Raw genomic sequence first — 11800 nt, forward strand, 5'->3', positions numbered from 1 at the left:
TTTCGGTTTAGAGTTTTTAGTTTAGGGTTTAGATTTTATGGGTTTATAATGCCTTAGTAAATTATTTTGATAAAAATTTAACTAAAAGTTACAAAATTATTTTTAGAATGCTATAAAATTCTTAGGGTTTATGGTTCATAAGACGTTACTAAATTCTTATAATAAATAGTAAGATAAAAGTTGAAAAAACACTTTTAGAAATGTTATAAATTACTTAGGGTTTACGGTTAAGAGTGTAGGGTTTATAAGACTTTAGTAAATCCTCTTAATAAAAACTTAAGTTAAAGTTAGATTTTTTTTTAAGATGTTATAAATTTCTTAGGGTTTAGGGTTTATGGTTTGGGTTTGGCGTTTAGATTTTAGGGTTTAGGGTTTATAACACTTTAGTAAATGATTTTAATAAACACCTAAATACATGTTACAATATGTTTTTTAAATTTTATAACATTCTTAGGGTTTATCATTTAGGGTTTAGGGTTTAGAGTTTAAGGTTTAGGGTTTGTGGTTTAAATTTTATGGTTGAGGGTTTCTAACACTTTAGTAAATTATTTTAATAAACAATTAAATAAAAATTACAAAACACTTTTGAAAATGCTACAAAATGCTTAGGGTTTAGGGTTTAGTGTTCAGAGATTGGGGTTTAGGGTTTAAGGTTTAACATTTAGGGTTTAGGGTTTATGATTTAGGGTTTAGGATTTGGGGTTTAGAGGCTAGGGTGTAGGGTTGATAATAATTTATTAAATGATTTTAATAGACACTTCAAAAAATGTTACAAAACGTTTGTTAAAATGTCATTGAATGCTTAGGGTTTAGGTTTAGGGTTTCCAATGTTATAAAATGCTTAAGGTTTAAGGTTTAGGGTTCATAAGGGTTCACAATACTTTAGTAAATTCTTTTTATAAATGCTTAAAAAAATTTACAAAAAGATTTTTAAAATGTTATAAAATGCTTAGCTTTTAGGGTTTATGGTTTAGGGTTTAGGTCTTATAACCCTTTAATAAATTCTTTTAATAAACACTTAAAAAAAGGTTACAAAACACTTTTTAAAATGTTTTAAAATGATCAGGGTTTAGGGTTTAAAATGCTATAGAATGATTAGGGTTTATAGTTTAGGGTTTAGAGTTTATAAAACTGTAGTAAATCCATTCAATAAGCACTTCGAAAAAACTTACACAACAATTGCTAAAAAGTTATAATATGCTTAGGGTTTAGGTTTGAGGGACACTTTAGTAAATTCTTTTAATAAACAATTAAAAAATGTGACAAAACTCTTGTTAAAATTTTATAAAATTCCTACGGTGTAGGTTTTAGGGTTTATGGTTTATAACGCTTTAGTAAATGCTTTTGATAAACACTTAAAAAATGTTACAAAACACTTATTAAAATGTTATAAAATGTTTAGGATTTAGGGTTTTAAATGTTACAAAATGATTGCTAAATTGTAATAAAATTCTTAGGATTTAGAGTTTATAACAATTTCATAAGTTCTTTAAATAAAAACTTAAAAAAAAAGGTTACGAACACTTGTTAATATGTTATAAAATACTTAGGGTTTACGGTTTACAGTTTAAAATTTTATAGAGTGCTTTTGTTTTAGGATTTAGGTTGGGGGTGTGGGTCTTATGGTTTAGGTTTTATGGTTTATAATGCTTTAGTAAATTCTTTTAATAAACACTTATAAAAAAGTTTAAAAATGATTCTTAGTGTTGAAGGTTTTTTCAGGGTTTAGGGTTTGTGGTTTGGGGTTTAAGGTTAAGGATTTAGGGATTATGGGTCTAGGGTTTATAACACTTTAGTAAATGGTTTTATTAAAAAATTAAATAAAAGTTACAAAACATTTTTTTAAATGTTATAAAATCCTTAGGTTTTAGGGTTTACGGTTTAGGGTTTATTATGGTTTATGGTCTTTTTAGGGTTTTTAGGGCTTAGGGTTTTTTAGGGTTTAGGGTTTGGGGTTTAAGGTTAATGGTTTAGGGATTACGATTTTAGGGTTTATATAACTTTAGTAAATGGTTTAGTAAACACTTAAATAAAATTTACAAAACACTTTTTAAAATGTTATAAAATCCTTCGGTTTTAGTGTTTGGGCTTTCGGGCTTAGGCTTTAGGGTTTAGGGTATATAAGGCCTTAGTAAATGGTTTTAGGGTTTATCCTTTAGGCTTTAAGCATTAGTATATAGGGTTTCGGCTTTGGTGTTTAGGGTGTAGGTTTTATAACACTTTAGTAAATTCTTTTAATAAACACTTAAATAAAATTTATAGAACGCTTTCTAAATTGTTATAAAATTCTTAGTGTTTAGGATTTACCATTTGGGGTTTACATTGGGATTTAGGGTTTAGATTTTAGGGTTATGGTTTAGTGTTTATGGTTTTGGATTTATAACACTAATGTAACAAAAAGATTTTCTAAAATATTAAAAAAATAGTGTTTACTCTTTAGGGTTTAGGGTTTAGGATTTATAACACTTTAGTAAATTCTTTTAATAGACACTTAAATAAAAGTTTAAAATTATTTTTCAAACGTTATAAAATGATTGGGGTTTGGGTATTAGGGTTTGGAGGTTTATGGTTTAGGGTTTCGGGTTTATGGTTTAAGGCTTATAATACTTTAGGAAATGCTTTTAATAAACACTTAAATAAAAGTTACAAAACACTTTTTAAATGTTGTAAAATGCTTAGGGTTTAGGTTTTAGGGTTTATAACACTTTAGTAAATGCTCTTTTTTTTTTTTCTCGGCAAATTCTAACTACTAATGTATTAATATTTACAGTAAAATTTTTACATCCAAAGAAGCTGGCTGCCCAGAGTCATGAGTGACTCCATGGACGACAAAGACTGATTCATGAGGTTGCCTCGCAGGGCAATTCGAGCAAGAAGATCAGAAACCTTGACAACATGACCGAGAGAAATCAGAATAACAACATGACAGCCCACGCAGGGGTTCCTCAAAATAACAACATAACAGCCCACGCAGGGGTTCCTCAAAATAACAACATGACAGCCCACGCAGGGGTTCCTCAACAGGGACTTTTGGACAAACCGGACAGTGAAACCCAAAAGCAAAACGCTGAAACTACATAAAATGCCCGACACCATGGATCCATGACCCGACCAACAACATCGTGCCCACTGCGGCTATGGAGTCCGCAAGCGGGTCTTGACAACTAACAGAAAGCAAACTGTGACATGTAACAGACAATTGGTACTTATCAGAAACCCGGAACCAATAGGAATAAACCAAACCTGAAAAAAGATAGCCAGAGTGCGGAGGTGGCATTGGGAGCTATATCTCTGGTTCCTCTTCCTCAATTGTGCGCCAACCCTCTCCTTCTGCCACCCCTTCCCACATCGCCATGGGATTCTGCGAGGGGGAAGGTTGCTCCTGGTCACGAAATTGGGATAGGGGCCGAGGCTGATTGCTTCTGGAAGTGCCCACTGCCATTGAGGATTCCCCAATTGGGGCCTTGCCTTTTCCACTCTCAGCACTGTCAGCTGCTCTTGACGCTTCTCCCATTGGAAGCTTCCCTTTGCCACGCCCTGAATTGTCCTCCGCCATAACCAGTGATGACTCTTCCTTGTGTTCCTCTGGAATCTTGGTGAAGAGCACAGAGATGTGGGCATTGATGCCTGCATTCTCCCTGGAGCTACCCAGAGTGAAAATGACCGAACCAAAAGCTGGGAGCATTGGCTCTCCATCAGCAGAGCCTCCCACCTCCATGACTTGGCGAGATGGAATTGGATTAGCTCCCATTCTTCGGTAACAATAACAGCAGCAACAATGGTGATGAATGTCTGTTGCAGGGGGACGGGAGGGCTCTCCGCACCCAGGACCTCTCCTGCAAGGCATACGCTCATGAACCATAGTGTCTTCCCCCTCCTCGTGCTGTTCACAATAGCTTGAACTGGACCGTTCCACCGGTCGACACTCCCAAAACACAATCCAACAGCTCTCAACTAAGTAGAAACAAAGGCGGGTAGGCACTGGTATGAAGCCAGCCTCCCTCTGGTGTTCCACCGCCTCATGACAGTAGTTCAAAACTTGCGTTGGATTCCTCTCCACGCATAATACACCCAGCACCACCCGACGAACAAACTTATGCACCTTCCCATGACGGATGATAGGACCAACATTGAATGCGAACCGCAAGCGCGTCCATCCCTCCCTCGGCTCCATTATGGAAGCCCTGAAACATTCCTTATGCCGATGCAGCGACGGCTTGGGGCATTAAAGGCCCGTCCCTCATCACGTGGCCGCCCGTGCTCTGCATGTGGCAAGGTCTCATCTCCGGCGAAGACACCCGCATCCGGGACTGTTGCCTCTTCTCGGATCATGCTGAGACAATCCTGGAGCTGCTGTCTGTCAGCTATGATACTAGTGTCTCCAGCTAGCAGTGTGTGATCCGTCTCTGTTCCTATATTGGCAAGGAGATCCGCAACTTTGTTGCCCTTCCTTTTGGTGTGTGAGAAGGAAATGGCATTGAAGTTGTTGAACTTCTGTACTAAGTCATTCAACCTTGCTTCGAGTCTCCAGCTGGGTGCTATTTTCCTTGCGTTCGAGCCATTCTGAAGACGGGTGGCCATATTGATTAGAATCTGAGAGTCCCCTTCTACAATTAGGGGTTGTAGATTGAGATTTCCAGCTTGCACCAGGCCTTGCCAAAGACCTTCCAACTCTGCCGAGTTGTTAGTGTCCCATCCTAAGTTTCCAAAATAGATCCTTATGGGATTGCCCTCAGAGTCCCTTAGAATTCCTCCGTAGCCTGCTGCCCCCGGATTACCTTTTGAGGCCCCATCGAAATTTAACTTGAATGAATTTCTGGGAGGAGGTTCCCATTGACAGTCGTTCTTGTTATTGATAATTGGAGCCGTGCTTTTGAGTGTGCCTGGGGAGAGTACCAGCTGCCAATTATCCCAAATGTTGCGTTCATTGTCTGTGGAAGGAAGGTCGTCCTTAGTCCAAACCTGAAGCTCCAGAGTCTCTTGAATATTCTTATGAATCCGGTGCCAGGTAGCCTCTAATGGTGCTTGCTTGTCTTTGAAGATTCTCTGATTACGTTCCTTCCATATATTCCAAAGGACAATTCCCGGGATCAGATTCCAGAGATGATTAAGGATCTTGCAGTTGAAGGGTTGCATTGGCCAGAGTCTCAATGAATTGACAATGTCGCCCTCCCTCATGCAGCTTCTTTGACATCTGAAACCAACTTTGTCCCAAAGTTGATTGGCTAGAGGGCATGTGACAAGGAGATGATGGAGAGTTTCTTCGTCTTGAGAGCAGATCATACAGATCGAGGGGCCGTGAAAGTTTCGCTTTCTAAGCCTGTCCCAAGTGAGAATTTTTTTGTGACTTACCATCCAAAGAAAACAGGCGATTTTTGGCCAAGGTCCAAGCTTCCAAATCTTGCTCCACACAGGGTCTGGGGGAGAGGGAAAGTTACATATCACCCTGTATGCTTCTGCAGTGGTATAAGCCCCTTTTGGCAGATATCCCCACCTGAGAATGTCCTTGCCATTGTCCTGCCTTATCCTCCTTTTCTTGAGTTCGTTCGTGAGCTGTTCTTGCTGCTGCGCGTCTGCTTGGTGGAGTATAAGGTCGCTTCTTTTCCATTTCCTAAAGTTGTGCTCCATCTCTGAGGCCCAGAATTGATGAACTGTGTCTTGTTGATGATTTTCCCTGTCAGGTATAAGCTCTGGGGGAAGAATGTCTCGAAGATTGGGCTGTTGGTTCCAGGCATCAGTCCAAAATCTGGCAGTGCATCCGTCCCTTATTTCCCAAAAGCTGTGCTTCTGTATCAGTTGGTGGTGTAGTTTAGCTGCATTCCAGATTGCGGATCCTTTTTCAGTGGGAATGAAACGGATGAGCTCCTCTTGGGGTCTACCGTCAGCATACTTGGCTGTCCATATTTTCCCCCATGGCTTGTCGGGATTAGTGATCCATTGCCACCAGATCTTGGCATTCATAATGGCATTGCTATGTTCAGGATCCCTTAAACCAATGCCGCCTTTTTCTTTGGGCATGCAGACACTGGACCATTTCACCAGGGCCCATTTGCGATTTGTAGCTGCGCTGCTCCATAGAAAATTGCGTTGAAGGTTTCTTATACATTTTAGGACCCATTTGGGCGAGCTAGGATGGAGAACAAGTACAGAGGCATGGCCTGCAAGACCGATTTGATGAGTACGATTCGGCTTGCTAAGTTAAGAGATCTGAGGGTCCAATGATTGAGACGGGTTTCCAATTTTTCAAGCAGGGTTCGCCAGGCAGGTTGCTTGAGGGCTGAAGCCGAGAGGGGAGCTCCCAGGTATTTAGAGGGTAATGAGGCCATTGGGAACCCCAAGATGCGAGAAACTGCCAATTTGACCGAGGGCGGAGTGTGGATGAAAAAAACCTGGGATTTGGCACAGTTTATATGCATTCCAGAGGCTTCCGAAAAGTCTTGAAGGAGAGATTTTAGACGGCGGGCTTCTTGGGCAGATGGGTAACCAAAGAGCATCGTATCATCAACAAACTGATGGTGGGAGGTGGCCGGGGAGTTATGCACAGAGATACCTTTGATCTGGTGAGAGAGGAGAGCTTGTTTGATATGCCTTCCTAACCCTTCTGCCATGAGGACGAAGAGATAGGGGGAGAGGGGGTCACCTTGGCGAATACCTCTAGAAGGATTAAAGGACCGGGAGGGGATGCCGTTGACAAGAATAGAGAAGTGGGTTGAGGTGATTAAGTTCATTATCCAACGGATCCAAGGAGAGCAGAAACCAAAGGCTGATAGCATACCATGAATGTAATTCCAGTTTAGTTTGTCAAACGCCTTGGAGAGATCAAGTTTGAGAAGCATACCTGATTGTTTTGAGTGCTTGAGGGAGTGAATAATTTCGTGGGAGAGCAGTATGCCATCCATTATGTGCCTCCCTTCCACATACCCTGATTGTTCTGGGGAGATGAGCCCAGGAAGAAGAGGCTTCAACCGATTTGCAAAGCGCAATAGGCCTGAATTTGTCCGGGGTGATGGAGACCTCCTCCTTAGGGATGAGAGTGATGAAAGTGGCATTGAGAGAGGGCAGGAGCCAGCGTGTGGCTCTGGATTCTTCCACTATCTGCCAGACCTCCTCCTTTACCATGTCCCAGAACGTGTGAAAGAAAGTGGTAGAAAAACCGTCTGGCCCTGGGGCTTTGCCTTCCTTAAGCTGCGCCATTGCATCGTCCACTTCTTGGGGCAGAATGGGCCGCATTAGGAGGTCGTTTTGTTCCTCCGTGATGATCCTAGGAATGTTGCTCGTGATCTTTCTTATGGCCTGTCTCCGATCTTCCCTTTGATCTTGATGGATCAGCTTGAAATGGTTGAGGAGTTCCTCTTCAATCTCTTCATGGGTTTCCACTTTTTCCCCTGACTGTTTTTGGATGAAGGGAATATTGTTGTGAATTCTTCTTTGAACCATGGTTCTGTGGAAGAATTTTGTGTTACGCTCCCCTTCTTTCAACCACCTGACCCTTGACTTTTGTTTCCAATAAATCTCTTCCTGTTTTCTTCTGTTATCCAACTGACTATGGATGAGGTTTTCCTGCGCTAAGGTTGCTTCTGAGTGCCCTTCCTTGACGACCTTTTGGTGTAGGGTCTCCAAATCCTGAGCGAGCCTTTGCTGGTCTTTGAAAATGTTGCCGAAGGTTTCTCTGTTCCAGCGTTTCAGGTGATCCTTGAGAAAGCGAGCTTTTGCTGGAATTGATACATCTTTGATCCTGTTGGGGGAACGAAGGCAGCCCATGTGGACTTTACAAAATCCTTGAAGGCGGGATGCGTGAGCCAGAAGCCTTCAAATCGGAAGGGGCGTTTAGTTGTGTTGCCTGGACGCTGCCATTGAAGCGCAATTGGCCAGTGGTCCGATCCAGAGTGGGCAAGAATACTTGTGGAGATGTCCCCTCCTAGATGTACCGCATTGTCAGAGAGGAGGAAGCGATCCAACTTAGAGGCGATTTGATATTTACCCGACCTTCGATTACTCCACGTGAAGGTGCCATTGCAGAACGGCATATCTATAAGGGAGGCCCCTTGGATGAAGTCCTTGAAATGGTTGTCCTCATGCTCCAGTCTGCGCCTGCCTCCCAGTTTCTCTTCCGATCTAGTTATCATGTTGAAATCTCCTGCCACAATCCATAGCGGGTATCTTCTGCTGTTGCTGAGGGCTTCAATTGTATCTAGAAGCGCTATCTTGCTTCCCGAGTCTTGTGGGAAGTAAACATTTGACAGATTACCGTAAACATTGGTGCCTAAGATATGAAAAGTCGCCTGAATTAGGTGATGCGCTGCATGGAAGTCAGAGAGGGAAACTGCCTGCGTATTCCATGCAATTGCTAGGCCTCCTGAGGCCCCTGAGGCATCTACAGCTACTGATCTACAGCCAGGCCAGGCTTTCGAGAGAATGCTGCCTAGCGTTGCACTGTTACATTTAGTTTCTTGGAGAAAGCACATTTGTGGCTTTTCCTTTCTAATCATATGTTTTAACATCCTGAGTTTTCCGGGGCTATTGAGCCCTCTTATATTCCATGATACTAGCTTCATCATTAACCATTGACAAAGGGCTTGAAGTACTTAGTCAACTGTGCATATCTGCCTGAATCCACCAGGATTTTCCCTATCTCTATTGTCCTTTGCAAATCTGTCTTCCTGCCTCGCTTCTTTGGATTTTTTGCATTCAGATTCCTGTCCCATTGGCTGCCTGGTTGTATTCCTAGCTGGTTTTGATAGTAAGCTCGAGAAAGGACCAATTCGAGCTTATCGAGTGCTTGTTCAGGTATGGCATCGAAAGCCTGTTTATTGCAGGCTATTTCCAGCTCGATGATATCTAGCCCGTGCAGATCAATACTCTCCGGCTCTTCTTCCATGACTTGAACTTGATCTATTTCTTCCTCATTATTCTCTAGGTTCTGGTGGCTTTCCATTTTTCCTTCAACTTCCATATCTTTGGTGAGTTCAGGAGATTCTTTCCGGTCCCGATAGGGAAAGGAGGGGGTGATGACAGGGGTAGAAGATTTGGGAGGTGGGGGAGGTGGAGGGTAAGATGATGAGGGGGACGGTTTCTCCGGGTAAGATGATGAGGAGGACGGTTTCTCGGGGTGGGGATCGGCTGCTTGTGGCAGGATTTCAGGATCTTGGCCCAGAATGTCAAAACTGTTCTTGATTACTGGGCCATGAGACTGGGAGGGCTGGTGCCTGGGCCCATTTGAGGGTTTTCTGTGAGCGCGCCTTCTGTTGGTGACTTTGGTAAAGCCATCCTGAGCAGGGGCGGCAGAGGAGTCGGGAGTGCTGGATAGGGCGTTTAGAGGACAGTCTCGAAAGAGGTGGCCAAGGGTGTGGCACTTCCGGCATCGGAAAGGAACGTGCTCATAATCCAGAGGCTGAATCCATTCCTCATCCCGGTGGGAGAGAGTGAGCGAATCAGGTAGGGCTTCATTGAGGCGAATGAAAACACAAATACGAGCATAGGATATATACTTACGGTTTTTGGTTTCTTCCGATGATCTGATATATTCTCCCACCGCATTTCCTATTCTTTTGAGAGAATCCTCCTCCCAGTATTCATCTGGGAGGGAATATAACCGAATCCATACAGGTTAGGTCTTCCTTATCTGGGTTGAATCTGGGTATCCAATCTCTCAGATAAAGGCCTGCCGAATTGAAGAAGTATGGTCCTCCCACTAATATTCTGTGCTTATCCTCCAGGCAATAGAATATTGCGGTGAAGAAACCCTTCGGCCCAAGCTGAAGGGTAACATCCCCCTTCGGCTTCCATTTTGCCGCTATCCAACCATTCAGGGCCTTTTCAGTGGGCCAGAACCCTATGAACTTCCCAATGATGGCGTGATCGCGCATGAAGTCTATTCTTGCATCTATCTTATCTCCTGGTAATTCCACTCGTGGTCTTTCCTTGGCCACAGGTCTGCATGTTGATGAGGTGACCTTCAAGCTTTCTTCCGTATTGTCAGAACCTTTCTGGTGCTTCCCTTCCCTCTCCCCATTATTTTCGCTTTCTTTTTTGCTGTCCTGGTGAATTTTCCCTCCGTTCAGAATCTCATTATCCACTGACCCAAAGACTACTCCGTGCGCCGGGTTCTGCTGCGACGGGGAGGGCCCAGAGGCCCCCCCCTGCGGCTGAGCCATAGGGAGGCCCTGACGCGATGCAGGTCAGTACCGCTGCCGCAATGTTGTTGTTGTAGAGATGGCTTGGCTGAGGTTTGACGGCTCCGTCGCAGTACCGTTCCAAACCCTTGCGAAACCCTAGCATAGCGCTTTTTCCATCGTGTAGGATCTTTACATTGCCACTTTAGTAAATGCTCTTAATAAACACCTAAATAAAATTTAGAAATTGGTTTTTAAAATGTTATAAAATACACACGGTTTAGGTTTTAGGGTTTCAGGTGTAGCATTTGGGTCTTAAGGTTTAGCTTTTATAACAATTTAGTACATTATTTTAATAAAAAGTTAGATAAAAGCTACAAAATGATTTTTAAAATGTTATAAAATGATTAAGGTTTAGGGTATAGTTTAGTGTTTATGGTTTACGGTTCAGGGCTTAAGTTTTATGGTTTATAACAATTTAGTAAATTATTTTAATGGAAAGTTAAATAAAAGTTACGAAACACTTTCTAAATGTTATAAAATACTTAGGGTTTAGGGTTTTGGATTTTTGGTTTAGGGTTTATTGTTTTGGGTTTAGGTTTTAGGGTGTAGTGTTTAAGGTTTATAACACTTTAGAAAAAAAATTTAATAAACACTTAAACGAAAGTTACAAAACGCTTTTTAAAATGTTATAAAATCATTAGTATTTAGGGTTTGGGTTTTGGGGTTTGGGGTTTAGTGTGTAGGGTTATTTTTTAGGTTTTAGGGTTTATAAGGATTTCATAAATTATTTTAATAAAGACATAAATAAAAGTTAAAAAATTCTCCTTAAAAAGTTATAAAATTCTTAGGGTTTAGGGTTTGGGGTTTAGGTTTTAAGGCTTAGGGTTTATAAGGGTTCAATAAATGATTTTAATAAACAGTTAAATAAAAGTTACAAAACACTTTTTGAAATTTTATAAAATGCTTAGAGTTTAGGATTTAAGGTTTAGGGTTTAGGGTTTCAGGTTTGGGGTTTAATGTTTAGGGTTTAGGGTTTATAAAAATTTAGTAAATTATTTTAATAAACATTGTATTAAAAGTTACAAAATGATTTTGAAAATGTTATAAAATGATTAGGGTTTAGGGTTTAGTGTTTAGGGTTTTGGGTTTAGGGTTTAGCGTTTAGGGTTTATGGTTTATAAGACCCTAGTAAATTCTTTTAATAAAGAGTTAAATAAAAGTACCAAAACACTTTTTAAACTGCTATAAAATGGTTAGGGTTTAGAGTTTTGGGTTTTGGGTTTTGATTTAAGGGTTTTAGGTTTACGGTTTGGCCTTTAGGATTTAGGGTTTAGGGTTTATATGACCTTAGTAAATGATTTTAATAAAAACTTAAATAAAAGTTACAAAATGGTTTTTAAAATATTATAAAATGCTTAGAATTTAAGGTTTAGGCTTTAAGGTTTAGGGTTTCAGGTTTCAAGTTTAGATTTTAGGGTTTAGGGTTTAGGGTTTATAACACTTGAGTAAATGCTTTCAATAAACACTTAAATAAAAGTTAGGGACTCCTTTTTAAAATGTTATAAAATTCTTAGAGTTTATGGTTTAGAGTTAAGGGTTTGAGGTTTATTGTTTGGGGTTTAGGGTTTAGGGTAGAGTGTTTAAGATTAATAAAATTCTTACGGTTTAGGGTTTAGCATTTAAGG

General features: G+C 40.9%; 1 protein-coding gene across 1 annotated transcript; it reads right to left on the minus strand.

The window, feature by feature from the left end:
• Positions 1–7682: 7682 nt before the first annotated feature.
• LOC149140496 (uncharacterized) lies at positions 7683–8465 on the minus strand. Its single transcript, XM_089450997.1, has one exon. It carries the CDS (start codon positions 8463–8465, stop codon positions 7683–7685), a length of 783 nt encoding a protein of 260 aa, XP_089307123.1.
• Positions 8466–11800: the final 3335 nt, after the last annotated feature.

Source organism: Pinus tabuliformis, chromosome X, assembly GCF_031772625.1.
Source record: "Pinus tabuliformis cultivar Carrire ecotype Pingquan chromosome X, CPIR1, whole genome shotgun sequence".
NCBI classification, from domain to species: domain Eukaryota; kingdom Viridiplantae; phylum Streptophyta; class Pinopsida; order Pinales; family Pinaceae; genus Pinus; species Pinus tabuliformis.

Excerpts from the sequence above, each read along its gene's own strand:
- LOC149140496 (XM_089450997.1), bottom strand. The coding sequence starts at position 8,465 with ATGTGCTTTCTCCAAGAAACTAAATGTAACAGTGCAACGCTAGGCAGC.